Below are 24,982 nucleotides of genomic sequence, written 5' to 3' on the forward strand. Positions count from 1 at the left end.
TGGATTGTCAAGGCTATTTAAATAAAAAGAGGGTGCTATTTGGACTCAAATTTGACCCATATTTTTAAAAAATGGTTTTACAATACTCAAGACTAATAAAAAGGTTTTCATGTATTTTAAAAAGCCACAGAATGAGAGAAGCATTCTTTGTCATGCTTACAGCATAAATATTGCAGCATTGAACTAGTACATAAGAAACTAAACCAGTGAAAATTATTAGAGACCAACTATAAAAAGAAGTGAAACACATTAGTCCATGTTCATTGCCAAACTGAGTAAATACAAAAGAGAAACCTCCAGCATAAGCAGTGAAAATAACAGATTATTAAAGACGAAAAAATGTTATTCATCTAAGGTGCCTATTCTCATGACAAATAACATCAGATGCAACAGAGGTGAGGAGGATTTTTTTTAAATACATTTTTAAACGTGATAGTGTCACTTAAAATGTTAAGGGATTTTCAATGCAAAGTGTTCCTCATCTCTAGCCCCACAAAAAAAAAATCCCCAAAACCCTGCTGAAATCTGTTCCAAATACCATTTCTGAAATGCTACCTATATTTCATGGACCTAGGATACCAATTTATCATTTAATATCTTCCCCCCTTCTCCAATAATTTATAGCACTGTGCTGAGTTTTTCCAATTGTGTGCAGAGTAGCTCTAGAAAGAGCTCTAGAAAGCTCTAAAACAAACTCAAACATGGGTACAATCTGAAGTTTTAAATATTTTCAATCACTACAATTTACATACATGATTAAACGTGCATGTTAGCGATCAAGCTCCTTCAAAGAACAGCTAATAATAGCAGTTATTGTTTAGACAGAACGTAAGCAAAAATGGTCAGTGACCAACAATGGTTGTTAAGAAACAAAAGTAATTGTACTACTGTCACTTCACCAGTACAGAACTGAACCATTTGGAAGTATTTTTGAAAAACAAGCCAAGAAGAAAAGGAGGACTTGTGGCACCTTAGAGACTAACAAATTTATTTGAGCATAAGCTTTCGTGAGCTACAGCTCACTTCATAATACCAGGGGATTAATACAATAGTCCACTAAAGCTAAACATGGAGTAGATGGACAAGGATGTGAATCAAGATCCCAGTCACTGCCATTTTAGGACCAGATCCTGCAAGCTGATCCTGTTGGTTAAACCTCTGAACTCAGGAGCCCCATTGATTTCAACACTTCTGTGCAGGCACAAATGTCTACCAGTATAGAGCATCCTGAAGTCAATGGGGCTCTAGGTGGGCACAAAGGTTAAACCCACATGGATCAGCATGTCAGATCAGAGTCTTGCATTCGTCTTACTTGGGGGCTGCCTCAGACATCAAGCACTGGTATTTCTGAGGCATCTGTTAATGATTTAGGAGAACAGAAAGATTACATATCCCTCCTACATGTTAGAGTTATTTCTCAGAGTAAGACTAGAAGTCAGTTTCCCGTTTGGGATTGTTTAAATAAATATAAGCTGGTACAAACATCCAGTCATGGGCTTGTGCACCTTGAGGACAAAAATAAATTTTAAAGAAATCTTGAACACTACTGCTTCTCTGATCTCTAGTATGGCATCAACCACTAGGATACCGGTGCCTACAGAGAGGACACATGGCTCAGTGGAATGAGAGAGAGTTGGGAATGGGTACGGCTTGGCCTTGGTTGGAAATGAATGAGAAGCTCTTGAACTCTTATACATCTCCTCTGCTGTTTCATAAGCTCTCAAATTGACTTGTGAAGTAGACATCATAACCAGCACAAAAAACAGGTAAACTTGCATCCTCCTCCTATCCCCTGGAACTTACTGAAGCCTCTTTGTGGTTCTGAGGCTCCACAAGAGTACACGAGGGATGTTTGTTCCACTCTGGATAAGGGAATCCATCAGATTAGAGAGATTTAAAAAAAAAAAAAAGAAGCAGCTTGTCTAGATAGAAAATCTTAAGTGCTGTTTAAAAAGAAAACAACAAATGTAAAGTTTAGAAGCTCCATAAAGAGGAAAATTTATAGATGTGATTGAAATACCAAATTTCCCTTTTCTGTTCTTATTTAGTACTTAAAAAAAAATAACCCACAACTCTCTCAAAAGAACCAGACACGTTTAGAAGGACATATAAAAAAACCCCTAGATGAAGCCACGTACTGATAAATTGCATCTGAAGTAAGTGCATCTCTCAGGACATTGTTTTTATGGCTAGAGTAAATTCTACCCTTCCTAGGAACACAACGCTTTTTGCAGATATTTTACGTATTATTCCTAAACTAAAGAGAGTTGGTTTAGCTGCTTCTAGCAGCTTAACAGGAAACAATTAAAAATTCCAAGCTATTTGTATATCGACAGTTGGCAACGATGGTTCCAGTGTATAAAGAAAATGGGAAAATAGCAACACATTTCTGAAATGCTTCTAGAAAATTTCCTTTGAGAACACATACAGTGAAAAGTATAGAAACAGGCAGTAAACATGAATGTAATTTAATAAACATCCAGTAAGCTATGTGGTGTGATAAATAGTAATAAGGTTGTAATATGGGTATTTAGCTATCAGCTTCCAAAGGATCTGGAAGCTAAAACTAACAATAATACTTTCATTAGACTCTCCTGCCTAGCATCAAGATCCAATTTCCACCTATTAATATGGATTTCTATTACCTGCCTTGTGAATACTGTTAACCCATTTATCAAGCAACAAACCATACTTTTGTGACTTATTACAAGCAGAGAGGAAGCAGAAGGGTTGCTAAACCCATAACATTAGAGCATCAGACTAAATTATTTGACCTAGAAGCTAAGAACACTCCACTTAAATTTAAAATGATAAAATTGCTCACATTAAGGCCAATAAGACCTCTTGCAGGATCAAATCTTTCCTGGCTGCATCAAATGGAAAAAAAACCTGTCACTGGCTACAGACTAATTGTAAACTTAGTGCATGCGTAATTAAACATGCCTCATTGGTTCTCTTGATATGTCAATAGCGGTAGGAGGAAGTTGATTTAAGCTAAATGACTGAAGTCTCAGCGAACATGGTCCCTTTCTGTGTCCTCTAAGCAAAGCTTCACTTAATGAAATAGCCCCGGCCAAATATGAGAAGCCCACAATTAACTACTTATTGTTCTGATGGCAGCAGTGCCCAACGTATTTGTGGCACTTTCCAAGAGCAAAGGAGACGCCTGGCCAGATGATGTCGATGGATTTACGTTGAGAGCAAAGATTGTCCCTGAAAGCGTATTAAAAAAAAAAGACAAGACATTTCAGGGGGAAGGGATGTAGTATATAAATCAAGTAATCAGGGTGATGAATTTTTTATTTTTTACTTTTAATCAGCACGGAAATATCCAATCCTGCAATAAGTCTTATTAGCCTTAATGTGTGGCGGGCAATTTAAATAAAAAAAAAAATCATCTGTTGCAATACATCTTTTTGTTTGAATTACATATGATTGCCAACCTTCACATACCTTGGCAGTTTCCCTGTATCTTGCACACACAGTTTAGTGGAGCCAAAAGGGCTCCAAAATATGAACACCCAAGTAACAGCATCTCTCCTTCCCATTTTGTTTTAGACCATGCAGTGTGTCAGTGAACTGTATAAAATGTCATAAAGCAAATAAACTGTTCATTATGTTCCTCAGTGAAGTTAAGGTACCATAAATACATCACAGTAGGGTAGATGGTTAAATCTCACTTGGTTGAACAACGTTTCATTCTTTTCAGAGATGAAGGGAGTCCTGCTGCTTTGTGAAACAGATTTAATACACAGAGAGACAAGGTGGGTGAGGTAATATCTTTTATTGGACTAACTTCTGTTGGTGAAAGAGACAAGCTTTTGAGCTACACAGAACTCCTCTTCAGGTATTCTTCTACTGCCAACAACAATGGAAGGCATCGAATTAATACAAAGTAATTTCTCTGTTGTGTTTTAACTTTTGGTGCACAGCAGCAAGTTTTATTCTTTTGAACATGCTCTTTTTTATGGATTATTTGTCTCAGCCCTTAGTCCATTTCTGTTAATGTTTTGGTTCAGTGCAAGGAGGGATCTGTGTAACAGATGTAGTCTTAGAAAGCATTTGTTTATGTGGGTGTGGCTGTATATTCACAATGTAAAGGGGGGGACCCTAAGAATGTGAAAACAATGTTTCTGATAAGGCAAGAAGAAGGGTCTTTATTTGGAACATTTACATTACAGGCCAGATCGTGATACCACTGAAATCAAAGAACTTTTGTCAATAACTTCAACAGAAGAGGGGTTGAGATCCTATGTTGTTAGAGCCCTAGCGTATCAATTCTCAAAATTAATACAGTATGGTATCTGAAAAACTGGATCCCAACATCCACTCTGATAAAAGCACTGCATGTCTTTGTCTTGCATTAAAAATTAGCCCAATGAAGCCTTGCCAACCTAGTTCTGTATTTGTCTAGCACAGCCCAATTACAAAATGACTTCAGTGGCCAACACACAAAAGGACACAACACTGCAGAACGGAGGCATATTTTAAATTATGTCCCGTTAAAGCAGTGGGAATTCAACCTACACATGCTATATTGATGCTTAGCTCATAAGAGAGCGAGAAAAGAAGAGGCTCTAAAACTTTACCCTGTGAACTTGTACTACTTGATATAAAGATCCAAGTCTCACTTATCAAATTCAAGCAAAAGTCCAAAGATGTTAACGTTGCAATAATAAACTGCTCTTCAGAAGAAGTATCCTTAATTCTTCTTCCCAAAAAACTGTAGGCACACTGCATACGTCACAACTTTTCTGCTGAACTTCTAAACCCCTTGACTTTAATGAGGTTATGCACCATTTGATTTTAATTACAGATATTTTTACACCCTAAATTTGCCTAAAAATGATGCGATTTACAAAGCAAACAAGCCAGTTAAACAAAGCTAATTACATTCACTGGAGACAGACTTGCTTTTCCCCTCAGTGAGTGTTTATTTCAGCTCCCAGTGCTCTGATAGCTCCTGACAGCTTGCTGGGACACAAGAAAGAAGTAGGTCAGGGTAAGCCGGAATCAGCAACAGTGGCTCCCATTAGACAGGCTTGTAGAGTAATACTGAGATCGAGGAAGTGTGTGATGTAGTGACAGTGTTAGAGACACATAACAAACAGCCTGAGGACAGCCTCCAGCAGAACCGGTACATTTATCTTCTCTGTGTTATAATGACCCCTCATGTAGCTGATCCAGTTTGTGATTCCTAATACAGGGGGTGCTGCAGAAACCTCTTGAAAAAAATGGACTTGCAGTTTGCAATATTATGCAAAGCCAGAGGCAATGCTAGCACAGCTTCTCTTCCCACAGAGCCCTTACTTACCCTTTAGGGTACAAGGCATGCCAGTTTCTATAGGCATTCATCTATTAATATAAGCAGAATATGTCCACCCTCAGTCTAACTTGCAATGCAGCTAGGTATCCTACTCTGTACACAGATCAAACAATAATAGACACATTTCTCTTAATCAGCTTTTAAAATACCATATATATGATTATGCTTGAAGTGACTATACTGTACCAGAAACTATCAAACAGTCAGTAGCAAGAAAAACTGTTATGGCAGCCAGTCGGTGTGATGAAATTGTGCTATGATGTATAAAATGATGCCACTTCCTTCTGAAGTAGGGATAAAAAGGACTATTGATTTCCTGGCTTCTAAAAAAATTCCTAAATGGGACCTACATTGGGCAATACAGATCACAGCACATACAATGGCTTGGAAAGTGCATTCTTTCTCCACAGCACTGCTGGATTTGGGAGCAGTTATTGGCAGATAGGACAAGCAAAGAAGCCTTTGGTTTTTACTCAGTTTCTCAGCAGGAATTGCTATGTTATGAAGAAACATCAGCAGGATTGGGGAAGAGAACAATTTTTGTTTAAAATTTCAAACTTAAAATATTATCTCCCTTAAGTCTGTCATGATGTTAGACTTCTTTATGGAAGGGGATTTTTTTTTCTTAGATACTCCCATATATCTGGACATTTGTTTATGCAACTCTCCCCTCCTCCAAAGAGTGACCTGGCAATGAGAGCAGAAAACACAGTATCATAAAATCCGCAGTGTAATATTAAAGTTGGAGGTAAGTGGAATAGCAGAGTCCTAACTCCTCTGGTTCTCATTACTACTGCTCACACCACTAAAAGTTCAAAGTCTATCATACAGTATCTGACAGCCCTCTGCACAGACCAAACAATTTCAATTATATGAGTCAATTTCTCCGGCTTACTTATAAAAGGATATACATTTTCTTGAACTCAAAGCTGTGTACTTTTTTTTTTTTAAAGGAGAGTGATATCTTGGAAAATAGGTAAGTTTGACAGAAACAATTTAAACTGCCATAGGCATAAACAAACACAATGGGAAAATGTTGTTTTATTTTGTTCTGAGCTCCATACATTTCCTGTGCTTAGAGAGGTCTCAGACAACTACTTTGTTGTAAGGGCATGAGTTACTCAAGTTGCAGAAATGGAGGAGTTTGTCCATCCCAAACAGCTTGCATTATTTTAAAAGTTTAATTTGTATCTCCCTGACTTCATATTCATATCTATTTATTAATAATATAGCTGAGTCAGTATTAGTCTATCCTTAGTCTCTATTTATCTAAACTTGAGTACAGCACAATTAATGTACCTGCCCCCTGCTGTTTGGGGTAAGGTCACGCTATATGGAATTTTCTATCCATCCCGTATTATTTGTCAACAGGAGGGCCCATCCCTACAGTTTTTACTCAAGTAAAAACAGTCCCACGAAGCTAGGGAGTTAATGCTTGAGTGAGGTATGTTTGATCGTACCCTAGACATCTACATATAATCCCTAATCAATTAAGGTCTAAATAAACAGTAATCTAAAGAAAATATGCAGCAAAATCAGAGCATTAAAAATGAGACAATTAAAATGATCAGGGCACTAATGCCTATAAGGAAGGAAGGAAGCTTTTAACAGCACTAAAACATAAAATTGATTTGTACACATATTTGATAAAAATCAATACAATTAGCAGTAACTGAATACTAGAAAGGGAAATTGATTGCTCAAAGACCCAGAGGAATATCAGTCCATTCTTCTAGATCCTCCACTCTTAATAAATTTTTTTTCATAATCCTGCCTAAATTCTTTCCCCATTGATAACACCATTAAACAGCTATTCTTTTATTCCTATTATCTGCAGTTCTGCTTGAATTACATTTAAAAATCATTTTAGAGTGGCATATTCTGGTCACTTTGCTATCTGATGTACAATCCTCCAATCGGTAGCACAGAAAAATACTGGCTAATGTGCGGGAGCACAGAAATGCAAGAGAAGAGCTTATCAAATTAAATACCAAAGTTTAAATAAATGGACTGCCAGATAGACTAAGTTGATGAAGCAAATCAGTTGTTTCTGCTGATCCCTCATTTCCTTCTCAAAAGGAGAATAAAAAGCTTGGTCCAAACAAATAAACATTTTGAACCAAGACCTAACAATGAGAGAGAAAAGCTGCACAGGTCAACTCCCCTATCCTGCCTCTGTCTCTTGAATGATACTCACCATAGAATGTTAAGGCTAGAAGTAGTGATTCCAAGAACAGCAGGATACTGAATTTATAGTCAAATCTAGACTAGACAAAGCGGTTTCCGCTAGTTTCTTTCCAAAAGCTCAAGCCTGCAAAAGATGAGAGGATTCTTAACAAGTCATAGGAGATACACTCTGCCCTGCAGGATTAGGCCCCCAGCTGAAGGTGCAAGCAGATAGAAGGCTCAGGGTTGAATCAGTGGAAGGCATTTCTTCCTTATTCTGGATCTTGCATAGCAATAACTTGGGCACAAGAAACTAACTTGAAACAAATAATATTTTATTTCAGTTATAAATTAATGCTCCAGCCACTGTCCTGGGACCAAAGCAAGGTGCCTAAGTAGTGCAGGTTTCAGGCTAGGACAAATTTCCCTTTCTGCACCAATGTAAATCTGGTGGGACTAAGAACCAATAGTTCTACCAAATGCAGTGAGACACTTCAGGCTTCACCTTGGAAGGTTCTGCATCCCAAAGAGAGGTTTCATGTTACATCCAACCAAGCTGAATAGTCTGACAAAAGTTTGACATCACATTGTCAGTTTATACAGGTCTGCAAAGGAGGTTTCTCCCTTGATACTTGGATACAAATTGCCTCAGCTGTTAAGCTTTCTTAATTGACTCCTATTGATATGAAGTTCTCAAAAGCCACAAACTGCTGACAGGATTTAACTGTTCATGAAATGTCCTGATTCAGCAATTTACTTTAAGCACATGTTTAACTTCAAGCATGTCAGTAGTTCCACTGAAGTCAATGGGTACTGAATGGCCTTTCCATAGTCAATGAGATTACTCACATGCTTAACGTTCAGGCAAAGCGCTTAAGCATATGCTAATCAGGGACCAAAGGAATAACATCAAGAAATCACAGGCCAAAATAAAAAGGTAGCCCTACTTCAGGATCGCCATGTTTGCTTCTAAGGGAATTCCTGAATCATACCTCTCTCCATATACTGACACCTCAAGTCCTATCATTCCTTGAGATAGTACAGCTGGCTGAGAAGAGGCCTATAGAGAGAGCGTTCAATACCCATGCAAAAGAAATCCTGAGGAGAGAAGCTCCAGACGGTTGAGTCAGAGATTGCAATGTCAATGGAGGAGAACACAGAATCTCAATTTGAAAAGATGAAATTGAACTCAAGGTACGTGGAGAAACACCAATGGAACAATTTGAATCTTCTGCCAATAACCTCAACTAAGATCACTAGGACTTCCTCAAGACTTTACTCCAAAGCCTCTCACAGTTTTCTTCTTTCAAGGAAGAAATACTACATCGCTACAGGAGTAGAAACCAGAAACTTCTGAATTCTAAAGGCTTGTCTTCACGTACAGCACTGCAGCTGTGCCTCTGTAGCACTCTAGTGAAGACACTACTACGCCAACAGCAGAATTTCTCCCTTCAGCGTAGTTAATCTACCCCACCAAGAGGTGGTAGCTGTGTTGACAGGAGAAGTTCTCCCGTCAACACAGCACTATCTACATCTGGAGTTAGGTTGCTATAACTACGTTGCTCCAGGGCATGGATTTTGCCCACTCTAGAGTGATGTCATTATATGGATACATCTGTAGCATAGACCTGGCCTAATTCTAGCTTTCTTTGAAGTCTTGGACGAATCTCTACAGTCTCTTTCCCCATCTTCATCTGTAAAATGGGAAGACCAATACTTAATTTTACCTCACTCACAAGCATCATGTGAGGATTAATTGGTGGATATCTGTAAAGTGTTCTGGAGATAAAAAGTGTCACAGGAGCATTAAATCTAGTCACCTCATCCCTACAAAAGTATGTCAATTGGACCAATGAATGAGGACTCCAGAAGGAACTGCAAGTCCCTCTAGACAGCCAATTTATGAACCATTCCTTCCTGGATCAGTTACAGCTAAATGAATACTAATCAAGAATGTTCAAGCTTCCTGAAGATAGGAAAGAGAATATTCCCATTCCAGAAACCACTATAGTCTCAGACTGAATACCACCTAAAGCTTGCTATTCTTGCTCATGTAGGAAACCAGAGTTCATCCACACATTCATTTTGGAGCATTCAAACTTATAGATCAGCCCTATTCTACAGTGAAATGAAGGGAGACTCATTTTCTTCTACGTACGGAGAAAGTTTGAAGAGGGAGAACCATAGAAATCTTTCTTACATTCCCTTCTGCTTTTTTACACTAAATGAATTACAGTTCCTTCTTTTAAGGAGCTACACAAGCCTTCAGTCTCCTGATATCAGGATGTACTGCTACATAATCAATCTTTTAAAAAAGCCTAGAGTTAATGATGGAGAGCATCACTTCTCTGATCCCCAGGATGATGGAGCCTCAAGACAGCCTGTAACTCCCAAACCTTGGGCAGGAGGACTGGCATCTGTTCTTCCATGAAATTAGTGCATCAAGCTTCTCATAAACCTCATCAGGAGAAGGAGTTTTAGGCAGCAGTCTCATTTGCAGCTCTTCAGAGCCATCTCAGTGGGCCTGCTTTCTAGTGAGACCTATAGTCCACAATGAGCACCGGCTCAAAGCCGAACACTGCATATTGCAGTTCTGCACTAATGTCTAAATTCATAGATGCCTGCTTTGGTCAGTCATCTAATAGGTGGGCTTTAGATCAGTGGGAGAGTCGACTTGCTTGCAGAAAACCCCTCCTAACAAAGAAAAAGATGGTTACAGGGCAATCTAAGACTATTTTACCAATTGAGCCAGATGGAAAAAAAGGTGCAAGCCACCCTGCACTTTATCCCCTAGTTTAATACCTATCTAGACCTGTGGGCAAAGAAAAAAGTCACTGCACATGGATAGACAGAGGGTGCACGTCGACTCTTCTGCTGAAAAAAAGAGTCTAATTGCTCTTGCAGAACAAAGATAAAATAAAAGGAGGAAAAGAATAATTGTAAACTGAAGAAAGGACAAAGAAAACCTTTACCTGTGGGTCCACCTGGAGCAACAATATAGCAAGTTTCCACACAAAAAGTGTTTATAGGTTAATTAGAAATCACCAGGAATAAAGTTTACAATGGAAATCATAGCAGAAGCTTTAGCCCAGCTGACATACTGGGTATGGAAGTTATATACAAACTCTACCTGCACACACTCATCAGGCTTCTTAAAGAAAATAGAGAGTAATGTTTTCAGACCATACTAGCTAGTCTTGGTTAGCTGCATTTTCTTAATAATGCACACGCACACCGAGAACATGTTTCCTTTGTAATTGTGTGAACGTTATAAACTCATGTAACATTAGGGTAATTTAACTCAACTGAACTCTTGGTTTCATAAAAAGTGTAACAGTTTCCTCCACTGTACTCTGTGTAGTAAGCCATTCAATAGTACAATTTTCCACAATCCCAGTGTATAACTATTTCTATTCACAGTATGAATACTAACAAAGGGACTTTCTGTGGATTAGTCTGAAGCTGTAAGTGGGAGCTTGGCTACTATGGAGACCATTTTAAATGATGAAATATTAGAAATATTAGAAATGCACAGATATAAGACACTTAGAAGGACTGGCCAGCTGCCAGTATCTATCATTTACCCTCCAGTTTGCCATTGCTGCCATCCTCAGATATGATAAAATTAAAGCTACTGGCTTACGTAAGACTTCCGATAATTAATTCACGCCTTATCGTCACAAAATAGCAACATACAAAAAATCAGTTCCATACAGGCGAGTGCTATGCGTTTCCTCACACAACAGTACTTGACAGTCTACATTACCGCAGCTCGCAAGATTTCTATGCATGATGTCTTTACAAAGTGAATCCTGACTGTATGTGGTTTGGGCATGTGAGCATCAGATACAATTTAGAGTGGCTAATTTTGACTTCAAACGCTCTCTATGGAGAGTCATTCAAAAGCTGTGTATCCCATCAGCTTTGGGGAGGAGGGGAGAAGAAAAAAAGAACTGGTAGATGTTCAGAGCCAGAAGGAGTAAAGGCAAACAAGACTGCCTAAGTCAAACTCTTTCCAGATGTAACATAATGTAGAGAGAGATCGAGAAGCAAAGTGGGGTGCTTTCTACTTCTGTCTGTGACCTTCATAAAAAACTTAATAAATCTATTGCTAATAGAAGCCAAACACTCCCCCTTCAAAACACAGAGCAATCACAGCATCAATTAATGGCACAATGTATAATGAACATAATTATCCTAACAGACTGTCCCAAATAGCTGTCTCTGCACTCTTCTAGAAGTAGCATTTCTCCAGCAACTTGGTGCAGAAATGCTTCACATTTATTAACTTGTTTGTTTTTCTGATTCTTGGATCTGTTTCCCAAGGCACTTAGATTTATCCTTTTAGTTTAACACTACAAAGTAATCAAATCACTCCATTACAGTGGACAGACTTTAGGGGCCCTGAGGGGGTAAGGAAAAGCATCCCAGTTTTCACTTATATCCTTCATGCTTGCCCTAAACTTTATATTTCACTCATCTACACCCATGGATTTTGAGAATACTGAATTTTAACTGATGTGAAAAGTTATCTGAGGACATAGGACTTTCACTTGAAATTAAGGCTGATCTACCTTCTGGGATCTGTGACCACGATTCACTTCTGATAAAGACTAAAAGCCATTAATGCACTCACTTCTGCTTCAAGTCAAAGGCAAGTGTTGTTGCAACCACGAAAACATCCATCCAGAGCTATGTAGGGTTCAAGTCAACCAAGCCCACGAATAAGAAGAATAGGAGATGAGACAAGGAGGATTTCAAACTTTACCTATTCTACAGATTTGATGAGGGAGCATAAGGGAAGGAGAGAGAAAAGAAAAGGTTCAGAGAGCCAAGAACAATATGGATATTGAGCGAAGGACACTTCTTTGGGTGGATTTTGGGTGTCACTCTTGAGTACAGCTCACTGACAGTTCGATGTGATGAAATATTAGAAAAAATGCAGAGTATATCACCCTTGGCAGCGAAAGGCAGAAAGAATCTTCCACATCACACAAATGCCAATGTCCCGCTGTTACCCAATGCAAATTTTTTTGTTTAAAATTAACCAGAGATTAAATAGTCCCATGTGTTTAAAAATAGCTTAAATGATCCACAATTAAAAAACTTGGATGACCCCCAACATTATTAAAATGCAATATAGTTGATTTAAATTAGATTTTATTATTTAGACTCAAACCGAGGTGCTAAAAAGGTAGTCAGGTTTTTTAATCCCTAGTTGTGAAACAAATCTGAATGCAGCCTGTGATCATATAATCTTGAAGAATTATCTCTTAGTGCATCAGCAATATCAGGCATTTCAGAGCAGTAGCATCAACACCAGATATTTGATGCTTGTAGTGAATAACTTTGAAAAGGGAGGAACAAACATTCTTTTCTAATGAGTCACCATTTGGCAGCCACAGAACAAAACCTTCTGCTTGTGTTACTGACTACAGTACTGTACATAATTGTTTTTGCAGCCTGTGTGATTTTTTTTTAAAATCAACAGAGTTAATTAAGAAAATAAGTATCCTTAGAGAAGCAGGCAAAACCCAAGTCCTTATCTGTCATCTACTAGGTTACTGAAATACCAAAAAGTTCTGAGATTATTTCCATGCATAAATTCTGAGTTCTGAAAACTAGTAAAAGCAGAAGCAGCTGGTCATAGCAAAATGAAATTACCTTCAGTATGTATTCTGTATCTTTCTGTTAACTATACCAGATGGATATTTGATAGTTATTTTGAAACTATTATCTGACTGTATTGGGAAAAGGCTTCTAGGGTCTGAGTGGAACAGTACAAACTACAATATCCATTTAGCATGTTCACATAATCAATTGTGGCAAATAGAAGCTTGTGAAAACCTCAGCTGGTAAACAAACTATTATAATGTATTCCTGAAAGCGTGTCTCATTTCCCCACCCTTAGAGAGCTTTTTCTTCATTACTGCCTCTACCAAAGAGGAAAATACCAGTAAGCAACGTCCATTTAAAAAGAGTTCAACTTCGTTTATTTGGATCACTGGAGCCAAAGCATGGGTGTAACTGGAACACTCTGTTTGAAGGCTTCAGCTGTCACACTTTCTCTGAATGTTAAGTTTGCAACAAAGCTGACTTTATATAATGTTCGTATTTAGTAGGGTCCCGATAATATGCTAGCAGACTTTATTTTTAAATATAAGTTTCAGACATGTGGAAGGTGCCAGACTTAAGGCACTGGAAAATGAAGACCTCAATTAATCATAAGCACTTTAATTAGTTAACCGTCACATCACACCCTTCAAGAATAGCATTAACCCCATTTCACAGATGGGAAAGTGAATACATGTCTGCACAGCATTTTAGAGCAAGCCTACAGCCTCGGTTGACAGACTTTGGCCAGTGGGACTTGTGCTAGCAGGCTAAAAATGGTTGTCTAGATAGAGCTTTGAAGATGCAGCTCAGTCTGGAGCTCGGGCTTTGAAGCCTAGCAAGTGGGGTGGGTTTCAGAGCCAAGCCGCAACTTCAATGTATTGTCTATACAGCTAATTTTTAGAGCGCTAGCGCAAGCCCAAGTCCACCAACTGTGCCTGGGAAGCCTTTTCCAAAAATGGTGCGTAGACATACCTTGAGAGGCTAATGCCTACTCTCCCAAACTGCGTCCATTCATTTTAGTTGCATCTATTTTTGGAGGTGTGACTTGAGACACCTACAGATAGATTTTCAGTGGTAGAGCATGTGTGCAGCTCCCACTGAAGTCTGTGGAGCTGTAGATGTTCAACACTTCTGAAAAATCAGGTCCTAGGGGTCTCAAAGCTGAAAGCCCAGTACCTGAGGTAACCAAAATTAGTGGACACTTGAAAAAGGTAGTGAGAGCATTAGTCAGTCTCCTTGCTCATTCAGTCCTTGGCCTCTTTAAGACTGCAAACACAGGTGCCAAATGTCACAGGAACATCTGTGGCCACTAAGAACTGAAGTGGGACCTACAACTTGTTTCACAGTAGCTATCAAACAGCCATGAAATATAATTTTTGGTTACTAGAAGACTCCATATCTCGTTACCAGTCTATTGAACCATCCACTCCCTTACACTGATTGATTTTAATTTAGGTTCAATTTACCCTCAAATTAGGGGTTATAAGAGTAAATGTTTACAGTAACTGATTACACTTTGGGCTGGGGATGGAGAATATAGGAAGAAGGGATTCCTGGAAATAATCCGATTTCTCTTCAGGACAAAGAGAACGATCCATCTCTTTCTATATTTGGCAATCCTGTCACTCCTGCCTCAACCCCGTGTGACGACACCATGTTACTTCACATCTTTAGTAAGGCGAGTTTCAGAGTCAAACCCTGCTGTCTTTACTCTGTCCTTATTTAGGGAAAGCGTCCTATCAACTTCAGTGAGAGAGTTTTGCCTGAGCAAGGACTGCAGGATTGGGCCATCACTGCACAACTCACATACATGACCCCAAAGCAAACAGTAACCTTTTGTTTCTGCTAGAAGTCAAACAGCAATATGTGAGCAATTATTTTCCAGCCATATGTAATAAATTACACTTTCAAAGTAACTTCACTAGGCCTGCTCAGAGGTGGTCAACGTTAGGACGAGGAGATGCATGAAAAAGATCTAGCAGACAATACAGTTCTTTTCATCCAATACTGCCAAGGTTAGAGAAAGGCTATGTTTCTGCTGGGATAGCTAGACCCTCTCAATCTAAATGGGAAAACAAAAAAAACCTTCACTGTAAACATTACGGAGCACAATACATGAAAAGAAGAGATTCAGAAACATGATTCATCACAAAAATCAGACTCATCACCTTCCTTCAGGACCATACCCTGTTCTCAAAGCACCTTTTTTGATGCCAATGTGAGTTCCACATACAGACTGAGGAAACTATACAGCCTTGTGTGTTGTTCCTCAGATTTTTTATTAAAAAAAAAAAACCCATCTGGAAGAAACCCAAGCCACATTAAATGCTTATTTGTTGCAATTCAGAAGACCTTTAAACGTCACCCTTATAAAAGCCTGAAATTCACCCAAAATTATTGAATGCATTAATACAGGACCATGCAGTACTTCTGGGGAAATATTTGCCAAAACAGTAAGTATAATTTTTCCCTAGCTATAGATCATTTCTATAACTCTGGCTACAATGAGTTAACACCACCATTTACACTAGTGCCGTTGTATCATTAGAAGCAATAAGATTATGTACTGTAATTCTAATGCCAGCACAATTATTTTAACACCGAGTGTGTCAGGTTTGACTCTATACCCCCTAAATTAATTTCAGAGTAGTGGCTAAATAAAATGGCATACTTCTTTGTGCTTTTGTTATAGCATGCTCATGTGCAGCAAACTGTGAAGAAAATGTAGTAATTAGAGGTTAAATTAATCCCTGACAGACAAGCAGCTTAGTAAAACTGGGCCCTCTTCACAACACATAGCATAAAGCTTGCCAGTCTTTGAGAACATGCACAAAAAACATGTGAGATTAGCAAGTACGTTACAACTGCAATCCAACCAAAAGGAGTAACATTCAAAAGTCAGAGTAAGTCTTCAAATAGCCAGTATTAACACCTAAATCTTATTTAAAACATGTGATTTAGAAATCAATGCTATTGTTATTGTAGGTTTCAGAGTAGCAGCCGTATTAGTCTGTATTCACAAAAAAGAAAAGGAGTACTTAGTCTCTAAGGTGCCACAAGTACTCCTTTTCTTTATTGTTATTGTAGACACCCTGACTGCCTGATCAGGATCAACAACTTGAAACTAAAGAGCCGTACATGGCACTACAGGCTTTATAATCACAGTATGATCAACCTCTAATATTAACAATTAGAAAGCTACCTTTCTGGTTCTGATTTTAATGTAGATCTTAAATACGAAAGCTCTACCTACTCCCTGCAAAAATAAAACGTGTTGCATAATTCTGACAAATTAAATGGGTGTGGTTTGGGAGAGTTTAATTTTAAAAAATTCACAGGTATTTAATTCAAAGATGAGACGAACCTTCCCTGGAAAGGAGTAAGGAAAAACCAATGCAAAATATAAGACACTTGGCCATACAATGCTGATACTCTCCACTAATGTGTGGGTGTGTGTCAAGTTCCAGTAAATATTTTTCTGACCGTCAGGACTGATATAAAACTGTCTTATTAACAAGTTCCTCAAAATAAGGTTTCTAATTAGAGAGGGAAAGGCTGAGAAGCATTTATATTGCAAAAAAATCCACTGCTTTTACACAAAAAAGAAAAGGAGGACTTGTGGCACCTTAGAGACTAACACATTTATTTGAGCATAAGCTTTCGTGAGCTACAGCTCACTTCATCGGATGCATGTAGCTCATGAAAGCTTATGCTCAAATAAATGTGTTAGTCTCTAAGGTGCCACAAGTATTCCTTTTCCTTTTTGCGAATACAGACTAACACGGCTGCTACTCTGAAACCTGCTTTTACACAGCCATTCATCTCTCTCCAATGCCTTCCATCTCACTTGGTTTACACATTACCTATGAAGGTGGAAGGTGCAAAAAAATAAAAAAACCTGCCTTCCCCCAGGGCTATTACACTGATGCCACTCAATAGATTGTCTGACATGGGGTGAAACAGTAAGACAGTTAACACCCTCCCCTGCAGAGGTAATCCATATCATGTCTGCAACAGACTGAACCTCCATCTGTCTGTTCCTGAACTGGAGAGCACAACAGGCTGCTGTGGCTACATCATCACCAGGTAGATTCAAAAGAAAACATCTTGCAATCAAAGTGAAGGAGAACTGTAGTCTCTCCGAGGTTCTCGGATCTACTTGGGAGTGCATTCGTAACACTGGACAGTCCTGAAATATCAGCTCATCAATGATTAATGAACTAGGACACGCTCCAGGAGGTACTTGGCATCTTTATCAACAAGGCAGTTCTGTATAAGTTCTTTGCCTGAGACAGGGAGACAAGAGAGAAGCAAGAGTTTGAAATGGTCCGCCAGAAGGACCAGGTGTGTCATTGCCAGGGACACAATTTCATTAGTTCATAACAATATTTGTAGAGCTTGGACAGCTTGCGAAATAAATACATGATTTTTTGCTCACCAGCCTCCTGTCAGTTGCAGCTCTTTAATGGGTCAATACTCATCACTGGCTCATTGCACTGATTAAGAGGTAGTAGGAAGTCTCACTGCCCCAAGAGGAACAACTGGAGATGCAGAGGCTGCATCATGCCCTCTGCTACATCCCTTTGTGAGCGTAGGCCTAGGGACAGCACCTAGCACAATGGGCTCCTGGTCCATAACAGGGACTCTGAGGTGCTACAGTCATACAAATAATCATAATAAGAAGTAATCCCTGCTATAGCCAGAGCTAACCAATCCTCTCAGAGCACAGGGGGTACAATTCAGTCTGGCCTTATGCAAGCTCACACCTCCCTCACAACTACTCTCCCATACAAGGGCCAGCCAAAAATTTGACCCAAACGATGGTCTCCTCCACCTTTCTCAGCCTTTTTTCCTTTCCTTTCCTTCAACAAGCAGCCATGAGAAGTGGGAGTATGGCATTTCACACTTCCCTTCCTCAAGGACACAGGGCCTGATCTGTGAACCTTTACTTATGGGAGGCAATCACAGTCCCTAACATGCCTAAGTGTTTCCAGAACAGGCCACCAAGAGACAAAAGAACATTAGTCTCTCTGACAAAATACATTACCGAACGCAACTCATTTCATTCAAGATGCACAATAATGTCACATGCTTTTTAGAAGAGTTGATGCAACCGCCTGGAAAATTCAAAACAAAATAAACCATCTTTTCCTCTGCTTTGTTTCCTTTCCCTCCATTTTTAATTTATTATTAAGGAGATTTACATGGGGAATAAAGAACCTTAATTTTTTAAGACCTTTCTAGTTAATCCCATCTGAATGCATTACTCTCTGTGACAATGCAACTGGTTGCTTTGAAAATGATGAGGTCATACATAGAGAACTATGGTCCCAATTCTGTTATCTTTACTCACATCGAGAGATACCTTCATCCTGAATTAAGGTGGCACAATCTGGCTCTCAGGGAACTGCAGGTGACAAATATCCAGCAGGAAAAAGGGAGATAAGGTGAAACCGTTAAGTAACAAAGCATTTGGTATTCCATGAAAAGTGCTCCCAATAAAAAAAAAGCAAGAGAAATACAAAAAGGGATGTAAATGCTGATTGTTTTGCAAAGTTTTCCTGAAGCTGTCAGTAGCTTGAAGTGAGGCAAAGAAAGCCAGAGCAGTTTTACTGATTACCAGCAATGTAATCAATAAAATATTATGTACATTTGCTACCTCCACTCAAAATAAATATTTCAGTTTAACATACAAGGAACTCAGATACCACAGTGATAAGTGCAGTATAAGTTGCCTAGTTAATTTGAAGCAATGACCTTTTTGACCAGGCACATCTTATGTGTTTAAACAAGATAAAACTCTTAATGACCATACCAAAGTATCTTCTACATGTGGCATTCTAAGGCCATTTTCTGAAGTTCCCCCTCCAAAGTATCTGGCAAGAAATGAAGTGCTGCATAATTTTAGGGCTCAACATCTGAAAAAATTAGAACAGTCTCAACTATTCTTTGAGATGTATAAAAGAACAGTTGAAAACTTACAGTTGACTGGTGCTACCTAGGTTACCCATCAATAGCACTGAAACGGGTATATTATTAAGAGAGGTGTATGATGGGAATTGGTTTATTGTGCTGATCCATAGTAACCAGCTCCTGTTCGTCCATCATTTATCTCTCTCACCAGCGACATATGGGTTTGTCTATTCATACTCTCAGCATTCTATCTGCTCCAACAAACAGTCAGCCTTTTTTGCTTGAATGAAGAGATTTTTTTTTTTAGTTACATCCATTCTGTGCGTATCAACATTTATGGCGGCCAGATAATTGCCAAAGAGCTCAAGGGGATAAAAGCTACCTCTTTATAACAAACACCCCCTTAAAGAAATCAATATTGATATAAAACATTTTAATGCAAAGCTTTGGTATATCTTCTGTGTCCTTCAGTGTGAAATACATTTTTCTAAATGGCAACTCAGAGAACATTGGACAAAAAGCCTTACTAATGAGCTAAAATACTGCTCTCCCCATAGAGGCTGAAAATTAGCAGCATACAATATTAATCATTCCTTAAATAAGAGAGTGGCAAATCTGTCAGATATAAAGAGGTTTCTTTGGAAATGTGCCATCATTATTTCAATTGATTTAACTATCTTTATCCGAAAATCATACCAATTACTAATGAATCGTAACTTACCAGCACCTTCATCTAAAGGTTTCATGTTCTGACAACTCACAAATGACCAGCAGATAGGAACAATGAAAACTTTGGGATTTTCCATTTCCTTCCGATTCAAAAGCCTCAGCCAGCTTCCTACTTCTCCACAGCTCTGCTCCCCAAGTTTGCATAAATCTAATTACCCCACTCTTTGCAAGATTAAATGATCCTTCTACGGCTATTTTTTTAAAGTTATTTTAAGGTAACTTTTCAAGGAACATGGGACATTTATCGATCAAATGATTGGGAACTCTCAAGTTGTAAAATATTTAGCCTTCTTAATTTACTGTTCCCATTGTCCTTCACCTCTCCCTCCAATTGTTTGTTACACTCATTGCAGCTAGTTTCCAGTTAGGTCCCAATCCTGCAATTAATATCCGCATGGGTTGACCCTTGCTCCTGCAGAGCTCTGATTGCAGGATTGGGATCTTTGATTATAAACTCTCTAAGGCAGTAACTGCGTCTTCCTGTGTGTTCAGACAGTGCTTAGCGCAATGGGTCTCTTACCCTGACTGGGATCTCTGGGTGCTACCACAATATAAATAATAAGTACAGTAGTCACAATGGAATATTAAGAACATTTCACTGAAAGATACCCAATACAATGTATTTATAAGGCACCTCTTATATCTGTGCACTAAGAAGCCATAAGAGGAGTGATATTTTAACTGCTGCCAGTAGTAACTCTTCCAAGAAACAGTAATAGCTACCTTCACTCTTCGAAGTCTAAAGAATTACTCAGTTTCAAGGATTTAAAAGTGGAGTCCTGTAAATATTTGCCCTTCTGAGTTTGACTTATTAGTTGCAAGGATTTTTATGTTTTATTTTTTTGTAATCAGAAACCCAGTTAGAAAAGAACAAGATGTGCTTTGGGCTGCTCAGCGATAAACATTAAATAGCTTTTCACTCACTGGAGAGAGGAGCTGTTAACTGCATATCACCGCTTTACGATACATAGTGTTTGTTTTTCATCCCTCAGCAACAGACTATTTCCTGGTTGAATTTAAAAACTCAGTGACGTTCCTGTTCAACCCACACATCTGTGTCACTGTCAACGTCAGTGGCAGGAAAACATTAGAAGTCACCCTCTGCTAATGGTTTCCTAACATGGAATTTCCTTCTATCTCCCTCAACCCACCTCTTCCCTCCAACCAGACACCTCTTTCCCAAATTGCTTTTTTTTGCCCTTCCAAACATATGGCACAGAAAGACAATTGAAAATGGTCACTGCCAGAACAGGGAGATTATGATTATTTAAGACGATAGAGTAATTTATTAAAACTACTCTTGCCTGCCTTTGACTTAGAAGCGTGTATGTATGTGTGTTCAACCAGCCTTTCATCTGAGCTTCTCTTATACAAAACACATATGTTTGTCTTGCAAGCATCTGGCATCCCCCATCACAGTATTAGTGTCTCCCACCCCTAATATTATACTTGTAATCAGCTTTCTTACATAAATGTATAGGAAAATATATTCTCATGCTCAGTGTGTGGGCGTGTTGGGCTGGGGAGCATGCCAATAACTAGTAAAGCAATATGCGAGCCCATTACTTTTCCCCCTGTTGAGAATATACTATTTAGTATGCAAACTATGAGCATCTAGAAAAAAGAGAGATGTCTCTTTAAGGGGAAGAGCTGATTAGCTGCTCTTGCTGGCAGCAAACAGCTGGTCAGTCGGGCAGGTTCAAGGCCATTTCAGCTCCCTCTCTTTTGGAGGCACCATATGCTCCATCTCTCACATCAGCAGCTTTATTTTCCAATAATCTTGCTCCAGAAGGGAAGCAACAAAGGAGGCGAAGGCGGGGAGAGCCCACGTTCTACTCTTGGCTTATTATTTGCCAGTGTCAGTTTTGTGTGTGGACACACTAGCCTTCCTCTCAGCCTGGTCTAAAACCAGGGAAGGGGAAAGGCACCTGCCAGTGCTTTTTGTCTCCATTTCCTACTAGCAAGCTGATTGCAGGGGGAAGGGAGGAAGAATTTCCACATTAAGGTAAATTGATTTTGGTGGGGGGGGGGGAGGGTGTCTCACTTCTGGCTGCAATAGGTAATGCACTCATTCAGGTCCCCCGAGGCCTTCAGGGTCAGTTTCTCTCCTTTCTCCAAGCCATCTACCTCGGAGATAGGCAGGTGTTAGGAATTAACCCAGGATTAGGGGCTAACCAAAGCAACGGGAACATTATATAATAGGTGAAATATTTCCTCCACCTTGCTCAGTTTAACCCCCAGCTTTCTCCAGGATGTTGGAAAGCTGGGGAGGGGGGGTTCAACCCACAGCTCAGAGGAGACCGCCCCAAAGAAAGGGGGAGAGAATCCTACAAGCTCAGGGTCGGAAGGGACCTCAGGAGATCATCTAGTCCAACCCCCCTGCTCAAAGCAGGACCGATCCCCAACTAAATCATCCCAGGCCACGGTGTCGCCACGGGCAGCAGGAAGGAAGGAGGCGAGGGGTCCCCGCCTGCGTGTGACACGAAGCTTTGGAGGCGCGGCTGCTCTGCGCGGACCATGAGCAGCTCCACGCGCCCGCCCGCCCCTGCAGCGGCAGGAGAGGGGAAGGCGCCCCCTGGACCGCGCGCGCTCTGCCATGCACGGCGGGGATTGCGCCAGACGCACCGGGGAAGGGACCAGCCACACTTAAGCTCCACATTTGCAGCTCGCAGGCTGGGGAAGCACGACAGGGAGGAGGAAAGGGGGGGGGGGAGTGTCGTCATTATAAAGGTCACCCCCTCCCCCCCGTGGTAGAGAGGGAGGCTCCTTGTCCAGCCGGGATGCAGAAGCTCCCTGCAGAGCCACCCGGGTGCCTGAAGGGCTAATCTGTTTGAGACGGGAAGATGCAAAGTGGCGACGGGAGCCTGCAAATGGCAAAGAGGGAATGAGAGCCCTGATCACGTTAGACAGCGACTGGGCGTCCCAGGCTTCCCTGCAACCTATAAATCTCCAGTTACAAACGCTAGGCTCGCTGCAGAAGCGGCTCTGTCTGCCCTAGTCCCCCCCCCCCCCTTCGCTCGGCTGCTAGGCTCGTGGAGCACAAAAGCCGCTTTTTAATGTATTGTTCCAGGAACGGACGGGGGGGCGGCCTGAAAGGAACCGAAAGCCCCATTCCTTCCCCGGGAACTGCCGTTCCCCCCCCCCCCCGGCAAACCTCCCGGTCACCCCTGGTTACAAACTCGCCCGCCCTCCTAAGGAAAAGAGGCTGCAAATTGCAATACCCCCAGCCCTGCCCCACGGCACCCCGGGGCCAGGAGACCTGGCAACGAGCGGGAGCCAAATGGCACCCGGACCAACCCGCCCCCCCGCAGCAACTTCCAAGGGGGTCCGGACAACAGGACGTGGGGAGATAATTGCGGGGAGGACGGGGGGGGTGTCAAAGGAAAGCGAAGGGAGGAAGGATACCACATCAAGGCTGCAGGTTACAGGGCAGACAGGGAAGCGAGACAGCGAGCTGCTTGTTTACCCTGCGACGGCCTTAAACGCGGCTCTTAATCAGAGGGTGAGAAACCAAAACAGTTTAAAAACGTGAGTCAGCATGCATTTTATTTTAAAAACAGCCCCCGTCTCAGAGAGAGTCTCCACACTCTCCGTTTGCACCGTCTCGCCTGACTCCGGGGCCAGCCCTGTTTACACACTCGCACCGCGCTTTATATTGAGAGGGGTTCGCTTTTGTGCTGCGAACTCTCTGAAGGAATAACTCGAGGGCTCCTGATGCTCTCCGTTGCGTCTTTTGTTCAAATCCTGCCTGCAAAGTGTGCACTTTGCACTCCAAAAATAACCACAGACTTTTCTGCCAGCAGAATACAAACACACGCACGCACCCCTCAGCCTGGGTGTGACACCTTGCGGGGGGAGTCCCCTTAAAAGGATGGCTTTTATTCGTCCAGGTCTGTTTGATCTAAGTTTAAATCGAAAGCCCCCAGTAATTAGCCTAAAACGAGCCTTCCTGTACTGCTCTGTTTACACAGGGATACTACAGCTCCGAGGGCTGAGGGTATTGGCAGTTTTCTAATCCTATTAGTCTCCTGTGCAGTCAGCATTTAATCTAGGATAAAAATCAGACAGCAGCTACTTCCTTTCCGGACGGATTTCGAGACGCATTTCATGATGAAATAAAATAATCATCATAATAATAGTAAAGTACCCTTTGCATTAATCATCGCAGCCCGGTGCCGGGTGCAGGCAGCCGCCAGAGGCATTCCTATCTGCATTTGTACTCTCTTTGCTGGTGCTAGCAGGGAGCAGGATCTCAGATCATGAACAAACCAACTCGCCGCATTTGTGTAAGAAATAAAACTATTCCGGGACCTTGGACACATTCTCGGACTGAACCGACCGACCACAGAGAGAAAGGGGAGGAAAGTGTTGGAGGCTCCTCGCTCTTTTGCCAGGCAGCTGCTTCCCAGCCAGACACAGAGGCAAATCTCCCGGAGTTTCAAATCTCTCTCCTGCCACACACCAGCGCGTCCCACTTTCTTTTTTTAAAAACCAGACAATCGCAGGGATCACCTCGGTTCAGCACCATTTTAGACACCCACAGACCCCTTCCAGACTGACACCCGCTTATCAGCAAGGAGCGGGTCCAGTCTCCTCGCCTCCCTGGTTTCTTTTAAATTTTGAAAATCCCAGCCGTGGTTTTACAAAGATAAACTAGCAGAATAAAGCCAGCACAAGGTGGGCACTTCCAGGGACCACGCCTGAGAACTTTACAATGCCAGGCTCAGAGGCGCTCACGTTATAAACTGCACTAAACCTGGGCAGGCAACTATTTGGATGCGAATTAAGCCCTTTTAAATCAACTACAACTTTTCCGGTTCGTATCAATTCCACATGCTACTTACTGGTATATGTGGCTCCATGACCCGCTGGGAAACCAGAAGCATCTTGGACTGGTGATCAACCAGCTTTTAGATCCACTTTGGCTGTATTTAACGAAACCACGCAAAGCAAAACACTAAGCTTGTTTTCTCCTTTTAGGTTCCAGGCAAGTTCATCCTGGCGTTGCAGTTTGCTAATGATTCACTGTCTGTCTCAATCTGCTCACTACATTTCCATCAACCCACAGTTTCCTCACTTAGAAGGTGGAGTTTGTGGGGTTTAAGTTACTGATAGGCATATCTAACTGCTGTGTCACTCAAAGAGGAGGAGACACACACACACACACACACACACTCACACACAAACCACTCTAGCCTTAAAGGGGAAGTGTCACTTTCTTTTCCCCTTTAG

General features: G+C 40.8%; 1 protein-coding gene across 4 annotated transcripts in view; it reads right to left on the reverse strand.

Moving 5' to 3' along the window:
- The window catches only part of MAMLD1 (mastermind like domain containing 1), a 93,574-nt gene extending 68,643 nt beyond the window's left edge, over nucleotides 1–24,931 (reverse strand). For 3 of the 4 annotated variants that reach the window (XM_043492563.1, XM_043492562.1, XM_038416892.2), the window contains exon 1: nucleotides 24,595–24,830. In XM_043492563.1, coding sequence (XP_043348498.1) covers nucleotides 24,595–24,636 — 42 coding nt within the window. In that variant the 5' untranslated portion in view covers nucleotides 24,637–24,830. Of the gene's footprint in view, nucleotides 1–24,594 lie in introns of all 4 variants that reach the window. The other variant, XM_038416893.2, reaches the window with a different exon arrangement.
- Nucleotides 24,932–24,982: the final 51 nt, after the last annotated feature.

The sequence above is a fragment of the Dermochelys coriacea genome, chromosome 9, assembly GCF_009764565.3.
Source record: "Dermochelys coriacea isolate rDerCor1 chromosome 9, rDerCor1.pri.v4, whole genome shotgun sequence".
NCBI classification, from domain to species: Eukaryota; Metazoa; Chordata; order Testudines; family Dermochelyidae; genus Dermochelys; species Dermochelys coriacea.